Source organism: Arvicola amphibius, chromosome 1, assembly GCF_903992535.2.
Source record: "Arvicola amphibius chromosome 1, mArvAmp1.2, whole genome shotgun sequence".
In the NCBI taxonomy this organism is placed as follows: domain Eukaryota; kingdom Metazoa; phylum Chordata; class Mammalia; order Rodentia; family Cricetidae; genus Arvicola; species Arvicola amphibius.
In genome coordinates, this window is record NC_052047.1 from 176,983,802 (window position 1) to 177,008,289 (window position 24,488).

The window sequence follows — 24,488 nt, forward strand, 5'->3', positions numbered from 1 at the left end:
TTGAATTTTGTTAGAAAATTAATCCATTTCTAGATTTAAAGAAATATAAAATTTAAAAATATGTCTTATGGTTTTTTGTTACATTTCTTTTCATCTCTAATATAATTAATTTGTGTTTTTCCCTTCTCTCCTTTTGATTATTTTGGGTAAGAGTTTGCCTATTTTAATCTGTTTAATAAACCAATTCTTTGTTTCATTGATTCTTTGTATTATAAATTTTCATTTCATTGAAATTATCCATGATTTTAATTCCTTCTTTCTGTTTACTAGTTTGGGGTTATGATTTGTTTTTGTTCTTCCAAGGCCTTTATTATTTATTTAAGATCTGATTTTTTTAAAAAAAAATGTTAGCTTCCCTCTTAAGACTGCTATAATTGAATCCGTAGATTTTGGGTGTTATAATTTCATTATCATTTAGTTCCAGGAAAAATTTTAAATTTCCTTCATGCTTTATTTGATGACCCTTTTATCATTCAGTAGTGTGTTCTTTAATCTCCATGAGTCTCTGTGTGTTCTGTAGTTTCTCTTGCTGTTGCTTCTAGTTTTATTCCGTTCTAATCAGAAAGAATATAAGACAGTATCCCAATTTTGTATATTTGTTAATACATGCTTTATGTCTTATTATATGATGTAGTTTAAGATCAGTTCTTTGCATTATCAAAAAGAATATATATTCTGTAGTGTTTGGGTAGACTGTTCTGTAGATGTTTATTGGGTCAGTATGAGCAACAACGCCATTGAATTCCCATTTCTCTGTTAATATTTGTTAGAATGACCTGGCTATTGGTAAGAGTGGGTTAATGAAGTCACCACTATTTTTGTGTTGGGTTAAATCTGTGATGTCTGTATTTGGTGTGTATATATATATATATATATATATATATATATATATTGGTTTTTCAAGACAGGGTTTCTCTGCAGCTTTTTTTTTAGAGCCTGTCCTGGACCTAGCTCTTGTAGACCAGGCTGGCCTCGAACTCACAGAGATCCGCCTGCCTCTGCCTCCCAAGTGCTGGGATTAAAGGCGTGCACCACCACCGCCCGGCTTGGTGTGTATATGTTTAAAATTGTAAAGACCCTGTGGTGGTTTGGAGAAAAGGAATGGCCCACATAGACTCATGTGTTTGGATGCTTGGCCCCTGGAGACTGGCATTATTAGGAGGTGTGGCCTTTTGGGAGTATATATGGCCTTGTTGGAGGAATTATATCACTGTGGAGGCAGGCTTTGAGGTCTCATATGCTCAAACTATGACCAATGTGGCAGTCTCTTCCTGCTGCCTGCAGATCCAGATGTAGATCAGCTCCTTCTCCAGCACCAGGTCTGCCTGCTCGTCGCCATGCTTCTCAGCATGATGATAATGGCCCAAAGCTCTGAAACTGTAAACGAGCCCCAATTAAATGTTTTCCTATGTAAGAGTTGCCATGGTGATGGCGTCTCTTCACAGCAAGTGTGTGTGTGTGTGTGTGAAAACATCACATTATATACCTTAAATCTTCATGATTATTTGTCGACCTTACCTCAATTCAATGTTCTTCAGTAGAACAGGAGAGTAAAAAGATGACTCTGAGCAAACAGCACACCAGATATGATTCCTTAATTCTCTCATCCATAAAATGGAAGAAGTCCTAGTCTACAACAATACCCATTAAAGTGGATTTCTGAGAAGAAAACAGATGCCAATCCACAAAAGTGCTGAGCACAGTCTCTGGTATCCAGCAGTGAGCATCCAGTTACAGCTACTAAAATTCATTATAGCTCACAAAGCCCTTTTGTATGCTTCCTCATTTTTTTTCTGCAACACGTATTCAAGTGTAAGGAAATTAACTCACAGAGCAATCTAGTTAAAAAAAATTAGAAGAGACAGAGCTTAAGGCAATTTCCACAGCTTATTGTTTCCAATGCAGAAAGTTAAATCCATGGGCATCTTTTCTTACTCTGAAGAAGAAAGTTTGCTGATTTATCAAGGTTGTTAGATTTCCTGAGCTCTTAACAGTAAGATTAAGATATTTTCTTCAATTAGAGACATCACATGATGCAAGTTTTATCAGTTAAAATTCAACTAACTGAATGGTTGAGTGAATTAAGACAAAATTTAGAAAACTATGTGTTGGTGGAGTGTGTATATATGTGTATATATGGAGAGTGTATGTGTATGTATGTGTGTGCATGTATACGTGTGTGTGTGTTGCTTGATGTATGTTGTAGGTGCCACAGTAGAGAGAGAAGCTCACCAAGAAGCCATTTAAAATCAACTTGAGAATATGTATCTTGGCACTTTTTTGCTGTTAATCTTTTCAGTTTAGATCATTTCCCCATAGCCTTAGGCATATATAAGATGCAGTCAAATGTAATTTGCATTACCCATAAATTCAAACTCCTGTGAAAACAGTATACTTCTTAAAAGACATCCCAAAAGTTAGGGAGTATAATTTAGCTTCTTAGGCTTGATCTCAGAGCCTGTAGAACTGCATTCATTACTTTGGTAAAGATTGGCTTGCATGTACTCTGAAAAATAAGGTTTAGAGTGGAGGTTATTTAGATAGGGTCCACTAATTTAGAGGGGCTCTTTTGTAGCTGAGATAACACCCAAGAGCTCTTCTGATGGTGCCCACCAGTCACATATTGTAGTGAGGAGCTGCGGGCTGTGTTCCTGCCTGGCTCCCAGCTGCTTGGCTAGCTTATGCCCCGAAATAACAACACACAAACTGTATTCATTTAAACACTGCCTGGCCCATTAGTTTCAGCCTCTTACTCACATCTTGACTAACCCATATGTAATAATCTTTGTAACACCACGAGTGGTGTCTTACCGGGAAAGATTCAGCATGTCTGACCTGGCGGCTGACTCCATCACGTCTGGCCCAGAAAGGAGAGGCATGGCGATTGCCCGAAGCATCTGCCTTACTCCCAGCATCCTGTTCTGTCTACTCCACCCACCTAAACCCTGCCCTATAAAAAAGCCAAGGCAGTTTCTTTATTAACCAATGAGAGTCCTCCATCAACATATGACCATTCAGACAGGAAACAAAATTAGTGCCTGCTCCATGGAACAGTAAAATATGCACCATTCCCATCACCATGGAAAGATCTTTTGATGGCCTTGTTCTTAAAACTGAGGTGTTTAATACCAGGGTGGCACATATCTGTTACCCCAGGGTTTGGGAGGCAGATACAGGGAAACCGACTTTGGTTTGAGACCAGGTTGGTCTCCATAGGGAGTTCTGGACCAGCTTGGGCTGTACAGCAAGACCCTGTTTCCAAAATGAATAAGTAAAATTTAAAATGAAAAGTAACAATACCAGGACCAAATCCTCTATGTGAACATAACCTATCTTGCAGGGTACTTTTCTAATTCCTCTTTGGGAACAATATCAGTACCCTTTTACATTAAAGAAACATCTTGTTTTATTAATTTGAGCGTATTGAGTTACCTCAACGGCACACTCCAGATAGTATGCTCCCTGCAGGGCTCAAGGAGTAATTAAACATGGTACTTCCCTCTTCTCCTTGAATTTATTGTGGAACAAATAACAAAGACGCAACGTAGTCTGTGAATGCAAAGTAAATGTGTACAATGTGTTCTGGGAGCAGAAAAAATGACTCTAATTAGGGCATTCTGGAAATCCTTGTTTGCAAAGAATTCAGGTGAATGCCAGAGCAGGGGGTTTGGGTTGTTATTGTAAGGGCTTTTAAAGACTAGTGACGTGGTTTTCAGAAAAGAATTCCATATACTTTAAGAGGCCATTCTGGTGGCAATTTGAGTAGGGAAGAAACTGAAGGCAAGACCCGAGGTAGGCGAAGAGTAAGATTTGAGATGCTGAGGGGACTGAAAAGTCAGTGGTAAGGGGCATCCAGTCCAAAAGTGCCAAGTGTGGTATCACCACTCCATTCCTTGGTCTTGGGTCTATGCAGCACTGTACACATGTTAAAAGTCCATCCTCTCTTTGCTCTGAATTGCTGTATGGTATTCTCTCTAAACAGTTCCATACATGTGAAACACATTCCCACATTATGTAGCTCACCCATTCCAAGTTTTCTTCACAGGTGAACAGAGCCACTGCCAGGGCGAATCCATCTTCTACTCCTAGGAAAGCAGCTTTGCTACTCCCCAGTTTTGTCCTCTCTGGCCCCCACCTTCTGACTTCCATCCACGAGTCATTGCTAACCCACTCCCTATTGCCATCGGTGGCTGTTTCGTACATTTTTATTATAATTTTTTCATACAACATATTTTGACCATATTCTTCCCCATCCTCCAACTTCCTCCAGATCCCCCCCATCTCCTTACCCACCCAACTCCATATTCTTTTCTTCTCTCATTATTATCCCACCATTTAAAGCTGTCAGGAGAATGAGTTGCATAGATTTAGTACAGTGTCTGGGTACAGTTTTGAATTTTTGTTTCCTTTTTTTAAAATCAAGTAAGAAGCATCGTATCTTTATGTGTGAAAGCAGAAATAGTTATGGGAGCTATCCTAAAGATACTGCCCAGAGTCTTAGTGAACATCTATAGTTGAACAGGACCTTTACTCCTTATTTGTTTCGTGTTCATAGCCAGTATGTTCTGCTTTTTTTCTGTAATGGAATACATTAGATTTTTTCCCCTCCAAAAAGTCACAATCATTATAGCTAAGGAAGTATGTCAGCATGGTTGAAAGAAGTATATTTACTAACTTTATTACTTCAGGACAATACTCAAAAGGAATATGGAAAAGATGCTGTTCTTAAAACTACGTTACAAGATCTGGGTGACAATTGTGTAACTTGGTCTTTTATGGGGCCCCTAGGAGTGGGACCAGGACCTGTTCCTGATTCCTGAGCTGGCTCTTCAGAACCTATTCCCTATGGTGGGATGCCTTGTTTAGCCTTGATGCGGGGGTGGGAGGGAGCTTGGTCCTGACTCAGCTTGGTGTGCCATGCTTTGTTGATTCCCATGGGAGGAATTACGTTCTAAGGGGAGATGAGGAGGAGTAGGTGGGAGAGTAGGAGGTGGGTGGAGGGAGGGGGAAACTGTGGTTGGTATGTAAAATAAAAAGTGATAGAAAAAATAAGTTGCAAGGCTGATGGGATGGCTTGCTGGATTAAGACACCTGCTGCTCAGCCTAGCAACCTGAGCTGGATCCTCAGGAACCCACACTATAGAACTGACTCATACAAATTATCTCTGACCTCCACCTATGCAATGTGGCACACACAATAAATCAATGTGACAAAACTTAAAAAATAAGACTGAAAGAAAATTTAAAATAGACCAGATGATTTCATAATGGCTGATTATGAACCATTCTTAAATGTTTTTCCAGAACCAATTTTGTTATTAACACATTATTATTATTGTGTGTAGTTAAAGTATAAGTTTTCTGTAAGTTAGACTTTCCATTACCTTCTAACCCCATCTTTGACATTCTTCTTTGCAAATTATATCTCTAAATCCCATTTCACCCCCCCCCCCACATCCTGTTCCCTTTTAGGTAGGTCACCTTTCTAAGTGCCGATGGAAAATCTGATTGATGCAGTCCAGTTACATCCGGACTTAGGAAGGTCCCCACTTCTTCTGAGGCCAATGAGTTTGTTCTTGACCATCACGCTTGGTGTGGCTGAACAGCGTCTTCTGTATGCATTGATACAGAAGAGCCAGAACTCAGTGTGACTCCCAAGCCACACAGCATCTTTAGCGGCAGTTGTCTCTCAAGCTTCTAGCTTACCAAGAACACACACATGTCTACCTCCCATTTCCTACCCAGGCCTTGTAAGAAGGAGACATTAGGTTAGGTAAATTGAGAAGTATCTATTTAGTAGGGAGTGGAAACAAATTGAGCATATTGCTTATCTTTTCTACATAAAGGGTGAATAACCAACCCCATGGACTTCTCTCCTCTGATGCAGCAGAAATGAGCATTTCTGACTTGCCAAGTTTGGCCAACATCTAAATAGTTTTGTTCTGTTGGGCGTGACTAGATGTACAGACACACTGTTATTTTGTCTCACACACGAAAAGTGGCAGCATAAGGCATGGCATCCAACTCGTTTCTCAGCCAAGTACTTTAATAGTAAACTGCTAAATTTAGGTATAGACAATAGGAAAGATAAGCCAGCACGGCTTCAGTATTTAGTCTGTCGGTCTAGACACAGCAGTGCAGCACATCTTGAACGGTACAGTGTTTGCCAGTCTTCAACATGCTGACCCGCTAACAGAAAAGAATGGTCGTTTCTCTCCCTAGGTCATTTCTGAGACTTGAGAAGAGGTCTGGAAACAAAAGACTCAAGAAACAGGAAATGGAAAAGGATACCACGAAGTAATGCCTACGTCATCACTTGGCTCTAAAGACAATTAGTACTGAAATACTTTTTGTTGACTGCTTTCTCATACTTATTCCACACCTCTTGTTAATTAATAAGGAAATGTTTGGTGACAGCAACTATACTAAAACTATAAAGCCTCCCATGAATGACTGCAAAACTTACCATTTCAAAATAAATATACTAGGCACTATCATAGTCGAGCTATCGCTTGCTGCAAATTCTGGGCTTCAAAACCAGCCCCATGCCATGAAGAACTATAACTAGTATTTAGTTCTGTCGACTCTGAATTATATAAAATGACATCCTCCAAATCCCCCTTTGAGTTTGTTTCAGAGATATTCTTGCTCCTTGTATTTGGAGCTGAGTATTCTTGGATTAGAAAATTAACTTCACCATGAATAAAATAACGAAGTCTCAACTAAAAATCGCAAGACCTCAGTGTCGAGAAATTCTCTATTTTTAGTAAGTGGTACAGTGAATACTTCCTCCCTCCCTTCCCCTCCATCAGCAGGTGTCTCTGCCATTCCAGCAGACTGATAAAAGGAAAAGGAGGGGGCGAGGAAAAAGGAAATTGTCTACGTCTTTCAGTGGTGGAGGTGGGGATATTTTAACAGCATGATTTAAAGCAATTCATGATTTAAATTCAATTTCAACGTTCTTACCCATAATTTATTACGCGGTTTATTAAGGATTACTCAGCAGTTTGGGTTCTGTCCATCTGTAACTTATAAACGGAAGGGGACAAGGGATAAGAGGGAACGAAGGATGGGGAAGAGAGCGAAATGTAGGCGCGTGGGCACGGGAAGGGAGAGGCGGATTGGCAGTCATGAGGGACCGCGGCTGGCTCAGAAATGGAAAGTGTGGCCTGGCCATCCTGCCCTGATGTGTGTGTGGGAGGGGAGCACGGTGCCGCATTGTCCTCTCCCGACCCTAGGCTCTTCTTCTGTAGGATGAGGTCACAGCAGGACGAACTGGGAAAGGTTGAGTCGTAAAGGCGCCCAAGCAAGCAGTCTCCCGGGGTCTGGAGGACACGCAGAGCAGGGACCGTCAAGAGGCCTTCGCGACTCCCAGCTGGCTTCGTGCGCGCTCCATGGGGGCGTTTAAAGGCCAAAGGCCACCAGCCAAGTCCCAGGTCCCCGGCTTGCCCACCGCTCTCGGCGGAAGGAAAGCCGGGGTCGATGTCCGTGTCCGATCCTCCGCCGGCCCGTCGCCCACCCGAGTCCAGACCCTCCCACGAGACCCCACCGCGCGGTACCAGGCTCCTCGTCTGTCTCAAGCGACAGCTCGCCAACAACATGGCGGCCCGGAGTCCTCCCCCACCTCCCCCAAAACCGCCTCCTCTGCGGGTCCCCACTCTTGACGCCAAGCCCCGGCCCGAGCCCTAGACGACCCGCGGCGCGGCGCGCGGCCGAGCGTGCGAGCGGGGCGCGCGCGGGGGCGGCGGAGCCCGGCGGTCGGCCCAGGACGCGCGCGCGGAGCCGCGGAGTTGCGGGCGCGCGCGCCGACATCCGGACGCCCGCGGAGGCGCGCGCGGGGGCCGGGACCGCGCGCGCGCGGGCCCGCGGGCGGACGGGCGGGCGGGGGCGGAGTGGCGGCGGCGGTTGGAAGCTGCGGCCCAGAGCCCTCTCGCGGCCGCCGCAGCAGCAGCGCCCGCCCCGGCTGCAATCCGGCCGTCGCCGCCGCCGCCTCGCGCCCCAGCCGCCCGGGCCGACATGAGTGAGGCGGCTCGGGATCCCTCGCCCGGAGCGTCGCCGGCCGGGGCTGCGGCCGCCTCTGAGGAGAAAAAGGGGAAAGAGCCGGAGCGCGAGAAGCTGCCGCCCATCGTGTCGGCCGGCGCAGCCGCGGTAGGTGCGGCGGGGGTCGAGGGGCGCCCGGGTGGCGGCTGAGGACGGCCTGGCGAGGGGACACCGGGGAAGGCGCTCCTCGAGAACAAGCACGAACACTTGGGAGCTCTGCCTGCCCCACTCGGGGAGTGTGGTCCGCTGCCCGACGCTGGGCGTTTGCTTGTTCTTTGGGGTCTGGCTCCCTACTTTGTCGGAAGGGTCCGTATCATCTGATGGATGAGCAGAGATGTCAGGAGGGCGGCTGTGGTGGCTTTCCACCGGGATAGAAAACCTGCCCTGGGGGCGCCGAGGCAGCGCTTCTTTTCTTCGCTTTTTCTGTCCTTTCTCGCTTCGGATTGAACAGACTCCGGGGCGAGTTTCCACCTAATTCTGACCTTTCCGTTGCTGTCAGGGTAGTGGGGAGGTTAGATGCATCCCTGATGCTTTTATTTTTCCATGTGGTACAGACATGTGACTTAAAGGAGAGGGGCTTTTTCCTCTTTTAAAACTCAGTGATCGAAGCTTAATAGGGGTAATTTGCCAGCTGGATTTTCAATGGTTATTTGGAAGGCGCTCTCAGCCTTCAAACTACATACTGCCAAATGATGTCATGGGACATCATCCCTTCTTCCCTTTCCCCTGTTTGTACTGGTGGTTGTGAGTCTGGTTGCTTATAATTAACCTCTGATTTTGACATTTTTATTTGACATACTGTTTAAATACTTTGGGTAAGTTTGCTTTCGTGTATTTAAAGGTTATGACTTGTCACGCAGCTGTACATGACAAAATAGTAAAAGTTTAGGGGATATTATACATTTTTAAATTTCTACTTGCAATTAGTTTCTCGAAGCCGCCCTCTAAAATGACTAAGAACTCACTAAAATAGCTCACTCCTCTTTATAAAGTATTAGTATTGGAATTATGATTTGGTAGGTTTCTGAAAAATGTAATAACTGAGAACTGGTAAAGACAATTCTTTTACCCTAAGTCAATGCAGCAAAACCGTGAACGGCAGTGACATATTTAAAAGCGTAGCTCCAGCTGATTGGTTAATTGCTGCTGTGGTTTAGGGATTACCTTGGGAAGCGCTTCGAAGCAAGTTGTCATTCAAATTGCAGTCCCGGTTCTGGCTGCTTGTGCCCTGGGTTTTCAGAGCTTATTATGTAGGATTTCTTAACACCAGTGTGTTTTGTTTGTTTGTCTCTCTCTCTCTCTCAAATCTGCATGTGTGTATCTGGTGTACGGAAATGTGTGAGTGTGGGTGTGCAGCGCAGAGGTCGGGAACCTCTGGCGTCGGTCCTCATCTTCGAACTTACTTAAGACAAGATCTCGTTTCCGAATCTTCATAAGCCAGATTGGCAGGATACTGATGTGTACAAGCATTGGAATCGCAGACGCACATCACTGAGCCCATCTTTACACGGGTTCTGAGGATGTGAACTCAGATCCCCACACCTAGAGGCAAGTGATTTTACCCGCTGAGCCACCTCCCCAGCCTTCCAGCGGGTTTTTTCCTAAGGTGGTTATTAAGGGGGTGGGGAACCTATCTGCTTTTAGAAGCAGTTATATTAATGAGTTTAGTTTCTAAAGTCACATACCCTTCCCCAAATCTGTATTTATACCAGTATAACTTAAAGGAAGGTTTGTAATAGAAAAATCACAGAAGTTGATTCAGTGTGGATGTAAGCCTAACGTGTAATATCTAAAGCCCATACATAGGTCTTTGTGATTTCAAGTTTTTCAGATCTTAAGAAGGTTATTAAGTACATATAGTACACAGAATGCCTACAGTGGAGTCCCAGCCAGTTTCCCAAAATCAATCATATGTAAAACTGTAGAAAATTTGTTGTCTGATTATACTAAATAGAATAAGGTTAAAAAACTTACTTGCCTCATGCCATTTCAAGTCAGAGTCGTGTTTTTGCCACCAAATGAATTGCAAAGACATTTATTTCAGGATTGTGGACTAGTCAAAAAGTCTATAGTTTAAGGATATTTTAAACCTTAAGTAAACAGTGGGGGAGAGAACAGTTTGGACTGGGAAGGCAGTTTCTGGTGGTGCTCTACAGGGTTTTCATCTCTCAACACTGGCACTGCTGTCGGAGTTTTAAATGGTACTTTAAGGGAACAATCTGTATATTGTGTATTTGCCAAGGGTGTTTTCAGAGCTAAAAATTTTGAGGCATCACAATAAAGGGCCTAAGAAAAAATATGCTGACCTCTGTAGATCAGGAAAGCCAGCAACTGGGATGACTGAATTCACCAGTGGAGCAGGAAGGCTTGATGGAATATGGTGGACGGGGAAAGACAGTTTATTGCCTCTTAGGTTGTTTTCAGACTCCTCACAGGTTAAGCAGAACTCAAGGTTTCTTTAGTAACCTAATTTTGACATCAGTTACTTTGGGTGACATTTTAGTGCTTCTTCCTTCTACCCCAAATTAATAGCTCTGTCTTTCCAAATTGAGCATGTGTTTCAATTCAAGTGACCCTGCAGTCGTGGCTTTTTCAGAAGATTGGTGTGCCGTGGCTATGACAGTGTGGAAACAAGCAAGGATGACAGCTGTCCAAAATAAAGAAGAGGCTAGGTCATGCTGATCCTTAAGAAGGCTAAAAAGTTTAAGCTATATTCCAAAGGTTTAAAGAGGGGATGAGATGTTCCCTCTAGGATGGGAGAGAGAATGCTAGAAACGGATAAATCCTGGCATTACCTCATTGCCAAGTGCAGTTCCATTCAGAAGATCCCTGGTACAGGACTCAAACTAGACCAACCATCGAGTTATTTTGGTAGCATGTTGAGGTCCTGACTCCCATCCCACACGGGTTTTCAGCCTTTAATGAAACCACAGTAAAGTCACCTGGGAAACATTAGAAGGTCTTTAAATCAGAATTTCAGAGAATGGAGTTGAGACATTATATTTTTCTTTTAACTCCTTTGTATAACTAAGAGTGGAAACTGATTCTGCATACATTGAATTAAAAGATCTATGAGAATCTGTTTTCAAACTACACCCTCATCCCAAGTCTACTTAGGAACAGCTGTTAACGTGGCTGTATGACAGATGCTGGGGTGGGGATGTTGAAAGGAAGGACTGTTAAAGTAGCTGTGAGAGATGCCCAGGAAGCCCCAGATCGAGCCCTCAGAGCACTGGCAGCCATTGAGAGTTGGCCTTGGGCTGTAGATGGTGCAAGGCCAGAGCTGAGCTAGGAAAGAATTTGAAGTAGTGTGTGCATGTGAAGGGCTGCTGATGGAAACACTGATTGACAGTCTGAAGTGGAGGCGCATATCATAAATTCATTACTGATTAATACAAATATTAGAAAAACATGGTTAAAACAGGAGAAAATACTCAGAGAGGCAGAATTAACTCAGACAAGTTGGGACAAGTTTGATTGCTTTAATAATTAATGAACTGGACAGGGAAGAGAGAGTCTTGTCTCCATGGAATGGGATATACCAAGGAATAAAATGGATTCTTTCAAGAAAGCTACTAAATTTTATATCCCCCCCCCCGTGTGTGTGTGTGTGTGTGTGTGTGAATATGTGTGTGTTTTGCTGAGGATCAAACACTCAGAACTTTGTGCACATACATTCTATCACTGAGTCACAACTCCATCCCTGGTTTAGATTTTCAGTTTGCCCATAGACTCGGGACTGTGTCGGATAGGTAGGAGAAGAGTTTGAGGGAAAACACAAGGTGTTTATAGAGGACAATGAGGAAAAGTTTGTTTTCTCTATTTCTGGACCAAGATAGAACTACCAGTCACTGAACATTTTATGCTTAGCTTTGCACTAAATGCTGTAGCAGACACAGTCAAAGCTAGCCTTCAAGGTCCTGCCTCAGGTGATTCAAGGCTAATGGATAAAGAGCAAGTCTATGTAAACCTCACAATAAGCTACAGAAACAGTTTGTAATGTCGGAGATCATTGTGCACAGAACTGTGAAGAAAGGCCTTGATGTAAAGGTAATTCTTTAAGCTGGCTGACCATTCAAGGAATGATAGGATCTAGATGAGCAAAAGAAAATATGCAAAGTAAACAGTGGGGAGAATAGCATGAGCAAGCCTTAAAGAGGAAAATTAGGGAGCAATAAAACAAGCCCAGTGAAAGCATGCTGGGGATTTGTGGGAGGTAAGTAAGAATGCTTGGGGACTGGAGAAGTTTGGACGTTTCCCCTGTGGTTAATGGGGAAGCCTTTGGAATTCTTTGAATAGAAGAACAACATAATGAAATTCCTGGTAGTTAGACTGGAGGAGGTAGGAGGAAGGAAGTGAAGGAAGAAGGGTTGTGGTTCATGCTGGAGATGATGAGCACATCTATTGGAGTGGTGACCACAGAATAAAGTGTACAGGGTGGAGGAGTCCCCACATAATGTGGAACCTAGGTGCCAGGAGTGAAAGAAGAAAGATTAATACAGGGGCAACAAAAACAAACAACAATAACCACAATTTTCTAGAGAAAGTTTCTCAGAAGGAAAAAGGTGGGGGAGAGCATATTTTATACATATACATATACATACATACATACATACATACATACATACATATATATATATATATATATATATATATATATATAAAAGCATTCTTGCCAGTAACATTCCAAAAGAGTGTGTGTGTGTGATTTGTATGTATATGGAAACTCGTGTACCTTTCATCTGTTATGTTATAAATGATGGTTAATGTTTCTCACATAATTTAATGAACTACAGATTTTAAAAAACATACGTGGCCTGGTGTGGTGGTACATGCTTTTACCCTCGCACTTTGGGGAGGTGGAAGTAGACCAGTCTCTTGAGTTCCAGGAGAGTTGGGACTACATAGCGAAATCTGCCTCTCTCTATCTCAAGTGTGTGTGTGTGTGTGTGTGTGTGTGTGTGTGTGTGTGTGTGCACGCACGCGCACATGCGCACGTAACTCTTGAGTGCTTACTCTGTGCTCTACATTTTTCATGTGTCATGTGACATTTAGTCATTTATTGCAACCAACAACAATTACACAGCAACCTAGTATATGAGTTATTATCCCATTTTTAAGGCAGACATTTAGGTCAGATTTCTTACACCTTCTAAAGGGTAAAATGATACTAAGGTACAGAGGCTGTCTGTTGGTGTCCCTCTCTGCTGACAACATGTGACACATTTTAAATATTTTTTTGGAAAAAAGGATGTAGTTCAGCAACATGCTTATTTAAACTTGTTCTCAAAGATAGGAATATTATAAGAAAGAAAATATATTCTAGAATATCTGATCATTTTGTTTTGTTATGGTATGAATATATGATTAAATTCTATATAAAACAAAACAATCTTATAAAACAAAAATAACCTCTCCAAGAGATTAAAATACTTTTTACAGAGTTTTCAGTTAAGAAAAGAGGGATGGTAGCTATATAAATACATATCCTGGGCATCTAATTTTGAGTGGATTGTAAAGTCTCTCAACATTTTTTCTTTTTTGGCTGCAAATCCAGAATGCACATCTGCTTATTCTCGCATTCCTGCTCAATTCAGGATTTAGAACAAAAATAATTTGACTATATTTAACAATTGGAGAAAAATGTGTTTATAAATTGTGAACCAGAAAATACCCCCAAAATGTCATGTGAGACCACCTTGCCATTTGTGATTCTTTGTCTATAAAGTGAAGAAAATAATAATATCTGCCTCACATAATAGATATGAAATCTAAAATAATGCACATGAGAAGCCACATCTGTACTGAGAAATTGTAAGTCAGCCAGCCCTTGCTATTCCTATCATTTTGGTGCTTTTCTTCTTAGCCCTTGGTATCAAGTGTAAGCTCTGTGTCTGTTGTCTTTACCAATCCATCCCTTCCCAGGCCTCACAGAATTAAGGGATTCCCTGAGTAGCTGCAATGGGGGCATTAGCTTAATATTACCAGAACTAGTAATTGCTTTTGGCATTGTGTTTTAAAATTAACTCCCTTTGTTTTAGAGAAAAATATCAATGGTGGATGAATGAGGAAGTGGGAAGAGCTGAGAAGGCTTTGAGAAGCTCGTATTTCTGACTTTTCATTTACCTTTTTCTAGCATTACAGTTAAATGTATTGAAAAAAAGTTCTGCAGTGAGCCTTATACAAATAACTGGTTGTTCTTAACTTGACATTCCTACCTTAAGAGAGATCTGTATGGCAATTTAGATTGCAGTTAAAATATTGTTTAGAATGAATATAGTTGGGCTGGAGTGTGGCCCAGTGGTAGAGCCCTTTCCCAGCACTCATGAAGTCATGTTCCAGCCCCAGGGGTGGGAACCAAAGACTGGAATACATATAGTTGAATGCATGCTTTAAGTATAAAATTTATTGAAATTTTACTAATTAGGCTGAATTGAAAAGTTATTCTGAAGTTTAGGTACCAGAGGTACAATAAAATTAACTTGGTGTTAATTCAGATGTTTTTATTAAAGAACAGCAAGATTCTTATTAATTGTAGAATTGTGATCTTACTCCAAAAATAGTATTTTGCTCTGGAGAGATGGCTCAGGAGTTAAGAGCACTTATTACTCTTCCAGATGACTAAAATTCAGTTCCCAGCAGCCATGTTGGATGGCTCACAACTACCAGGGGATCTGATACCCTCTTCTTGCTTTGTACACCTGCACACACATGTACAACACACTCAGGCATACACACAAGTAAAAATAAAGCCTGAAAGTATTGTACTGTGTAAGGTTAATATTCTCTCTCTCTCTCTCTCTCTCTCTCTCTCTCTCTCTCTCTCTCTTTCTCTCTCTCTCTCTCTCTGTGTGTGTGTGTGTGTGTGTGTGTGTTGTGGAGCAGTTGCCTCCTGATGATAAGAACACTGAAGTTCGGTGCTATAAGGGTCAATTGTCAGTTGCATTGTGACATTTATAGTGGAAAATAATATTAGTTCAAGCTTAGAGTCTTATAAGAAAAATGTAACTGTATCTTCAGTGAACCTTCTGCCAATTAAGCAATAATAAAATCATTTCAAAGTCTGCATCTTTTTTTTTAATATCCTTTAAGGGTATAGTTCATATTAAAGTTCTACTTGGGAGCTGGTACTATTTTAGTTAAGGAAAAAAGTTCACAACTTAAAGGTAGCTGAAGTTCACAATTTAAGAATGTAAAGTTAGTGCTTGGGATTTTGTCATCCAGCCTGTCAACTGCAGGGAAAGAGTATAAAAAGAGCACATATTTACCTGGTGTCAAGACCTGAAACAGTTCTTCTATGGAGTCTAAATACTCTTGAGGCCTTATGACTCATATGCTCCTGATTGGCAGCTAGAAGAGTTTGTTTTAGAAATTGACAAAGCAAGATATCTTAAGGATTGCTTATTTTAACTTGAAGCATAGAGATATATTTGCCTGCTCCTCATTTGACATAATAACCTTTACTGAGTACCTCAGGAAACCATTTACTCTTTTGTAAAAGTAGTTTTTATATCATCATAGGTAGCCTACCCTGCCTGGATTCCCTTGAGACTGGAGGTTGGATTTTGTAGACATAGCAATTCAATTTAAAGTATTTTGTTTCAGAGACCGTGAGATGGGGGAGATTTTACCACTTTATAGCATTGTGTGATGGAACAGAGGCAGTTGTACCTTTACCAAGTATCGTGTTAAGATGAAACAAAAATGGTTATCTTCTAAGGCAGTTTTGGAGAGTGGAGGATGATGGAAGTAAACTGTACTACAATCTAATACACGACAGAAACTGGTCAATGAAACTGAATACCTCCCATTTGGACATCTAATAAAAACAAAGTTTAAGAAATTAGAAATTTGACTCAGATACTGTTCTCAGTAAATTTTGAAAGTAGGATTTAAATATTCAGTGAAAATACATCATTATGTAAGAGCCGAGCAGGTATTATAAGTAGTTGTTTATTTGACTCTTTGATATTAATTAATATTGCAATATGGCATATAACCTGCATGTTTATAAAGTCAAAAAACTATGGAGGCCATGTTAGGTACTAACAAAATCAAATTTATTATAAGTACTACTTAAAACTTTTCTGTTGCTTGAAATATGAACTTGTTTAATAAATTCATGGCCCATCTCTGCCCAGAGAATGAATTCAATTACTTATGTACTAGGTTGGAGTGTTTTGAGTATATTTTTCTCTCAATGAATTTTAAAGTTCAACTCCCTGCCCCCTTCCACCTCCAGTTCTTTGTGCTTCCATCTGTAACAGCTGGTTGAGTATCCTCCTGCCATCTATTCTTCAACACATACAGCCCACTGTTTGCAGGCTGGCCATAGTCCAAGACTTCATCTCTAGTATTCTTCTGTAGAATTCCAGACAATACTGAAAACCCTGAAAGTCAGTTAAAGTATGTGTGGCAGGTCTAAGCTTAAGAAGGGGTGTAATATTCTTTAACATTTCAGTCTTGCTACAACTTCATCAAAGTTTTCTTGGCAGTCCTTATCATTGCCTTCATTCCCTAGCTTCTCATTTGTTTGTCAGTTCGTTCACATGATTTCTGCCATTCCATCCCACTGAATCTGTCTGTGCTGTCTCTTAATATATTAAAGCATCAAACATAGTAGTAGAGGTATACTATACATCAACGAGTGACTTGTTTTCATATGTTGTTATCACAGTAATAATCATTTCTTGAGTATTCATTATTGTATAGTCATAATAAGACCCTTGATAGATATGCCTGTGATTCTGAGATTTCCATATCTATGAAAAGACTATACTTATAGTTAGGTGATATGTTCAACTTTTCTGTGTATGTGTGAGTCAGGGCTGTCATCTTCCTCAGTTGTTCTCCACGTTATTTTCTAAGACAATCTTCCTTCGCCACTTAGCTAGCCTGGGCAATTGCCTGGGTGTTTGGATCCAAACTCAGGTCCTCATGCTTGTGAAGGATGCTCCCTTTAGCAACTGGGACATCTTCCCAGCCCAGATACATCAAACTTTCATAGATAGTATTGTCTACTAATTCTAACACAGAGATGTTAACTTGGGGCTGCGTAAGCAAATAGCAGTAGCAAAGTCGGTGAGCAGTCAAAGAGGTCACACATTAGAACAGTGCATCCATGCACTTGGGGCGAGTCCTTCAGATTCTCCATGTCTCTTCACATTTTGGGGGAAGCGAATGTATATGTGTGCATATTTTTATGTGTTCAGTTACACATATGTGTGCAAGTTCAAGTGTATGCTGGTGTATACATGTGTACATGTGCAGTGGAAATCAGTGGACAACTTTTGAGCCTTCAGCAGGCACTTTCCACCTTTGTGTTTTTAAGGCAAAGTCTTTCTCAACTAACCTGGAGTCTAGCCAGCAAACATCAGGGATCTCCCTGTGTCCACCTCCTCAACGCTAGACTTACAAACATATGCTACCATGCCTGATGCTTTTATTTTTATTTTTCTCTCATACATTATATCCTGACTGCAGTTTCCCCTCTCCCTCTAATCTTCCCAGTCTCTCCCCCAACTCCCTTCACTCACATGTCCATTCCTCCTCTACTTCCCTTCCCCCAAAAAGGAACAGGCCTCCAGGAATATCCACCAAACATGTCCTAACAAGTTACAAAAAGGCTAGGCACAAACCCTCATATCAACGCTGGACGAGGCAACCCAGTAGGAAGACAGGGGTCCCAAAAGCAGACAGAAGAGTCAGAGACACCTCCCACTCCCACTGTTGGGAGTCCCACAAGAATACCAAGCTACACAACCAAAAAGTATATACAGAGGACCTAGCTCAGACCCATACAGGATCCGTGTCTGTCACTTCCATCTCTGTGAGCCCCTGTGAGCCCTGCTTAGTTAATTCTGTGGGCCACGTTCTTGTAGTGTGTTTGACCCCTCTGGCTCCTACAATCCTTTCTGCCCTGTAGTTGGTTGGTTTTCTTCTTACTCTTTTGACTTTACTTACTCTTTAGTCTTTGGGGGGCCCACCATCCAGCTCCCAAATAAACCACACAGAGACTTATTCTTATTTAAGAGAGCCCAGCCTTAGCTTGACTTCTTTCTAGCCAGCTTTTCTTAAATTATCCATACTACCTCTTGCCTCTGTGCTTATATCTCTTTCTCTAGTCTATATGCCTTTCTTTACTTCTTACTCCATGGCTTGCTGTGTAACTGGGTGGCTTGTCCCTGGAGTCCTCCTCCTCTTTTCTCCCTCCTACTTCCTTCCCAGATTTCTCTTCTTGTTTATTCTCTTAGCCTGCAGCCCATCTATCCTTTCTCCTGCTGTGCTAGTGGCCATTCAGCTTTTTATTAGACCAGGCAGGTGTTTTAGACAGGCAAAGTAACAGAGCTTCACCGAGTTAAACAAATGCAACATGAAAGAATGCAGCACATCTTTGCATCATTAAACGTGTTCCATAGCATAACTAATGTAACACATCTTAAAATAATGTTCCACAACACTCTTCCTCTGCTGTGGGGTTCCCCTGACTCCACCTAGTGTTTAGTTGTGAATATCTGCATCTTGTTCCCATCAGTTGCTGGATGATGCCCCTTTGATACCATTTGGACTAGACTCCAGTCTGAGTATAGCAGGATATCATTAGGAATCATTTCATTGACTTTTTTTGCCAGTAATGTTTGGTTCTATCCTGGTCTCTGGACTGTCCAGCCTCTGGTTCCTGATCATCAGATAGCATCAGGCATGGACTCCCTTGCTCCCTTTCATAGCATGGACATTAAGTTGAACCAGTCATTGGTTGGCCATTCCCACCATTACCCATTACCCACAGCATCTTGTAGGCAGGACAGATTGTAGGTCAGAGGTTTTGTGACTGGTTGATGTCCCAGCCCCACTGCTAGGAGCCTTGCCTGGTTACAAAAGATGGCTGGTTCAGGCTCCATATCCTCCAACATTACTAAGAGTCTTTGGTAGCACCCCCCTGTAGATTCCAGGGAATTTCCATTGTACTAGGTTTCTACATCACCCTGAAATGTTCCCCAATTCCAGACATCTCTCCCAATACTCTCTCCCTCTACCCCCCACCTGATCCCTCCATCCCCACCCATACATAGTTCACCTTTGAAATCTATTCTATTTCCTCTTCCCAGGGAAATCTATGTGTCCCCCCCGAACCCTCCTTGTTACTTAGCCTCTCTGGATCTGTGAAATATAGCATTGTTTCCTTTATTTAACAGCAAATATATCTTTATGAGTGGATACATACTATGTTTGTCTTTCTGAATCTGGGTTACCTCACTCAAGATGATCTTTTCTGGTTCCATCCATTTGCCTGCAAATTCCATGATGTTGTTCTTAACAGATGAGTGATATCCCATTGTGTAAATGTACCATATTTTCTTTATCCATTCTTCAGTTGAGGGACATCTAGGCTGTTTCCAGTTTCTGGCTATTATGAATAAAGTAGCAGTGGCCATAATTGAGCAAGTGTCCTTGTAGTAAGGTGGAACTTCTTTTGGGTATATGTCCAAGAATGGTATAGTTTGGTCTTGAGGTAAGTTTATTCCCAGTTTTCCGAGGAACCTCCATATTGATTTCCATAGTGGCTGGATTAGTTTGCACTCCCACCAGTAATGGAGGAATGCTCTCCTTGTTACACATCCTCACTAGTATGAGCTGTCACTTTTGGCTAAGTTTCTTAGCCATTCTGACAGGTATAAGAAGGAATCTCAAAAATAGTTTTGATTTGCATTTCCTGATAGCTAATGATATTTGACATTTCTTTAAGTATTTCTTAGCTGTTTGAGATTCTTATTGAGAATTTTTTGTTTAGATCTGTACCCATTTTTTTTAGTTGAATTATTTGGTTTGGTTGATGTCCAGTTTTTGAGGTTTTTTTTAATATATATTTTGAATATTAGCTCTCTGTTGGTTGTGGAGTTTGTGAAAATTTTTTCCTATTCTGTAGGCTGTCATTCTGTCCTGTTGACAGTGTCCCTTGTCTTAAGAAGCTTTTCAGTTTCATGAGGTCCCATTTACTAATTGTTCTGTTCAGGAAGTTGTCTCCTGTGCCAATGTGTTCAAGGCTATTCCCCACTTTCTCTTCTATCAGGTTCAGTGTATCAGGCTTTATGCTGAGGTCTTTGATCCACTTGGACTTGAGTTTTGTGCAGAATTATAGGTAAGGATCTGTTTGCATTCTTCTACATGCAGATATCCAGTAATATGAGCACCATTTGTTGAAAATTATTTCTTTTTACCATTGTGTATTTCTGGTTTCTTTGTTAAAAATCAGGTGTCCATATGTGTGTGGATTTGTGTCTGTGTCTTTGATTCAATTGCTCTGACCCGCATGTTTAGATGCCAGTATCATGCAGTTTTTATTATTGTAACTCACTCGGTGCTACAGTTTGGAAATAGGGATGTTGGTACCTCTGTCAGTTCTTTCATTGTACAGGATTGTTTTAGCTATCCTAGATTGGTTTTGTTTTTCCATGTGAAGTTCAGTATTGTCCTTTCAAGATCTGTAAAGAATTATGTTGAATTTTTAATTGGGATTGCACTGAATCTGTAAGATCATTTTAGTGAGGATAGTTTTTTTATTATGTTAATCCTACTGGTCCATGAGCATGGGCAATCTTTCCATCTTCTGATATCATCTCCAATTTCTTTCTTCAAAAACTTGAAGTTCTTGTCATACAGGTCTTTCACTTGCTTGGTTAGAGTTACCTCAAGATGTTTTATAGTATTTGAGGCTATTGTGAAGGGTGTTATTTCCTGATTTCTTTCTCAACCTGTTTGTAATTTGTGTTACTGATTTTTTTTAGTTAATTTTCTTTTTAACCATGTTACTAAAGGTGTTTTTCAGTTGTAGGAGTCTCTGGTAGAATTTTTGGGGTTGCTTATGTATACTATCACATCGTCTGCAAATAAAGATACTTTGACTTCTTCCTTTCCTATTTGTATCCTCTTGGTCTTCTTTAGTTTTCTTATGGCTCTAGCTAGAGCTTCAAGTGCTATATTAAATAGATATTGAGAGAGTTACAGCCTTATCTTGTTCCTAATTTTTAATAGAATTGATTTGAGATTATCTCCATTTAATTTGATGTTGGCTATAGGCTTGCTGGAAACTTCCTTTATTACATTTAGGTATGTCCCTTGTTTCCTTAATCTCTCCACAACTTTTATCATGAAGGAGTGTTGGGTTTTGTCAGAGGCTTTTTCAGCTTTTTCAGCATCTAATGAGATGACTGTGTGGTTTTTGTCTTTAAATTTGTTTATATGGTGGATTCCGTTGACAGATTTTCATATGTTGAACCATACCTGCATCTCTGGGATGAAGCCTACTTGATCATGGTAGATGATCTTCTTGATGTGTTCTTAGATTCAGTTTGTGAGTATTTTATTCAGTATTTTTTACATCAGTGTTCGTGGGGAAAATTGATCTAAAATTATCTTTCTTGGTTGAATCTTTATGTGGTTTGGATGTTGGGGTGATTATAGCCTCATAAAATGAATTTGGAGATGTCCCTTTTCTATTTTGTGGAATAATTTGAGGAGTATTGGCATTAGCTCTTCTTTGAAAGTCTGGTAAAATTCTCCACTAAAACCTTCTGACTATGGGCCTTTAGTGACTGTGTCTATTTCCTTACAGGTTATGAATCTATTTAATTGTTTATCTGATCTTGATTTAACTTTGATAAGTGGTATTTATCAAATGGATAATTGAGAAAATTATCCATTTTTTTTTAGATTTTCCAGTGGAGTATAGTATGACCTAATGATTCTTTGGATTTCATTGGCGTCTGTTGTTATGTCTCCCATTTCATTTCTGATTTTGTTAATTTGGATATCCATTCTCTGTCTTTTAGTTAGTTTAGATAAGGGTTTACCAACTCTTTGTTTCATTGATTTTTTTGTTTTTTTCTCTTTGTTTCTATTTTATTGATTTCAGCTCTCAGTTTGATTATTTCATACCATCTATTCCTCTTGAGTGAGCTTGCTTATATTTTGTTCTAGAGCTTTCCATTAAGTTGCTAGTATGAGCTCTCCCCAATTTCTCTATGTAGGCTTACCTCTTTGCTCCACTTTCATTGTATCCAGTTTAGTGTGGGTATGTTGTGCATTTCTTTTCACTGAATTCTAGGAAGTCTTTAACTTCTTTGCTTAGTTCTTCCTTGACCCAGCAGTCATTCAGTAGAGAGTTGTTCAGTTTCCATGAGTTTGTAGACTTCCTGTTGTTTTTTTTGTTGTTGAAATCCAGTTTTAATCTGTGATGGTCTGATAGGATTTTTTTGGATCTGTTGAGACTTGCTTTGTGGCTGACTGTATGGTCAGTTTTGGTAAAGGTTCTGTGAGGTGCTTAGACAATGATGTATCTTTTGTGTTTGGGTACAGTGTTCTGTAGACATCTGTTAGTCCATTTGGTTTATAATGTCTGTTAGCTCCAGTATTTTCTCTGCTTAGTTTTGCTGGATGCCCTGCTCATTGGTGAGAGTCAGGTAGTGAAGTCTCCCACTATTAATGTGTGAGGGTCAATGTGTGGTTTAAACTTTAGTAGTGTTTCCTTTACAAACATGGGTGTCTTTGTGTTTGGGGCATAGATGTTAATTGAAAGATGGTCTTGGTGGATCTTTCCTTTGGGGAATATGAAGTATCCTTTCCTGTCTTTTGTGAATAATTTTGTTTTGAAGTCTATTTTGTTAGATATTAGAATGACTACACCAGTTTGTTTCTTAGTTCCATTTTCTTGGAAAATCTTTTTCCAACCCTTGAGGTAATGTCTATTTTTGATTTTGAGATGTGTTTCTTGGATGCAGCAAAAGGATGGATCCTGTTTTTGCATCCATTCTGTTAGCTTGTATCTTCTTATTAGTGGTGTGGGAATTTTCAGTCAATAGCCTTTAAGATACAGGCCCACTTTTGGTGGGGTCTCATGTACTGTAAGTGCAGTCGAAGTATGCATGGCTCTCTTTTCTGCTGGATTCGGTTCCAGTTCCTCATAGAGGACTAGCTCACATAGAGGACTGTGGATCCCTACCCTTAATGTGAGTTTATCCCCAAATAAATAAACCTTTGTAGCCGGGCGGTGGTGGCGCACGCCTTTAATCCCAGCACTCGGGAGGCAGAGGCAGGTGGATCTCTGTGAGTTCGAGACCAGCCTGGTCTACAAGAGCTAGTTCCAGGACAGGCTCCAAAAGCTACAGAGAAACCCTGTCTCGAAAAAACCAAAAATAAATAAATAAATAAATAAATAAATAAATAAATAAATAAATAAATAAATAAAATAAACCTTTGTTATACTCCATTCCGGGCTATTGCGAAACTCTTTGTGGTACTACAAACTACGCTGGAGTTCTATTGACCACCATGGCCTCTGGTCCAGTCTGGGGTCCATAGGAGTTGGGGACCAGGATATGGTAATGGGGAGGTGTAGGGGCTTGGAGATAGATTGGGCAGACACTAAGTGGGAACAGTGCTGGGTTCTGGTGGCTGGCCTATGTGTCCTCTGGTCCAGCAGGGTGCTTTGGCTGGAGTTGGGGGACAGGATATGGTGATGAGGAAGGGAGAGCCAGTTGAGGTAGGCTGAGCAAGCACTGAGAAAGTGGGAGTGGTCAGTAGGCAACCAGCCTACCTGTGCCTCTGCTGGTGTCTGGTGTTTTCAGTCTGGCAGAGGACTTCCACCAGAGTTGTGGGCCAGGCTATCGTGACAAGGGGAGGAGGGTGGTTGGGGGTAGGCTGGGCAGGCAATTGAGGAAGTGTTGGTGATCTGAGGGTAGGAGGCTTATCTGGCATTCTGGGTTCCAGCTCAACTTGAGATAAAGCAGGGGCCTTTCACCCAAGTTCTTGTTACCTGGCCTCTGAGGATCAAACTTAAGTCTATTCTACAGGCTAGGTCATCTCTTGAGCCTAGCTATCACATTTCTGTTACCTGTTAACCCACTGATTTTTGGTGACTTTCAGATAATTCCAGTGTCTATATCCATGAATAAGGTTTCCAAAGTTGCTTAAATCCAGAAACTTAAACACTTTGTGTAGTACCTGAAATTTCTTTTCTTTGAGCTCTTTTAATTTTAATAATCTTTTTTAAAAAAGAAACTCTTCCATTTGAAAACTCTTCATTTTTCTGCTGTGAAAATAAAACTACCTTTAGATTAAAAAGAAGATGTTGGCCTGACAAGATGGCTCAGTGGGTAAAGGTGCTTGCCACTTAACTGCTGACGTAACTTCAATCACAGGATTGGATCCACATGGTGGAAGGAAAGAGCAGATTCCCTGAGGCTGCCCTCTGACCTCCACTTGGGTAGCATAGCACACATATACATGGGCACATGCATATTCATGCACGCGTGTGCACACACAAACACACACACCTCAACACACAAAATGTGAACAAAATATATTAAGACGTTAACTACTATTCTCAAGATTCTGGGAGCTGAAAGTGGGGTGTGGTGATGTACATCTATGATCTCAGCATTGGGGAGGCT

At 41.2% G+C, this 24,488-nt stretch overlaps 1 protein-coding gene across 1 annotated transcript in view; it reads left to right on the top strand.

Annotated features, from left to right (window-relative positions):
- The first annotated feature begins 8,016 nt into the window (after nt 1–8,016).
- Nucleotides 8,017–24,488, top strand: part of Hectd2 (HECT domain E3 ubiquitin protein ligase 2) — a 68,708-nt gene continuing 52,236 nt past the window's right edge. The window contains 1 exon segment of the mRNA XM_038311918.1: nt 8,017–8,148. Coding sequence (XP_038167846.1) covers nt 8,017–8,148 — 132 coding nt within the window.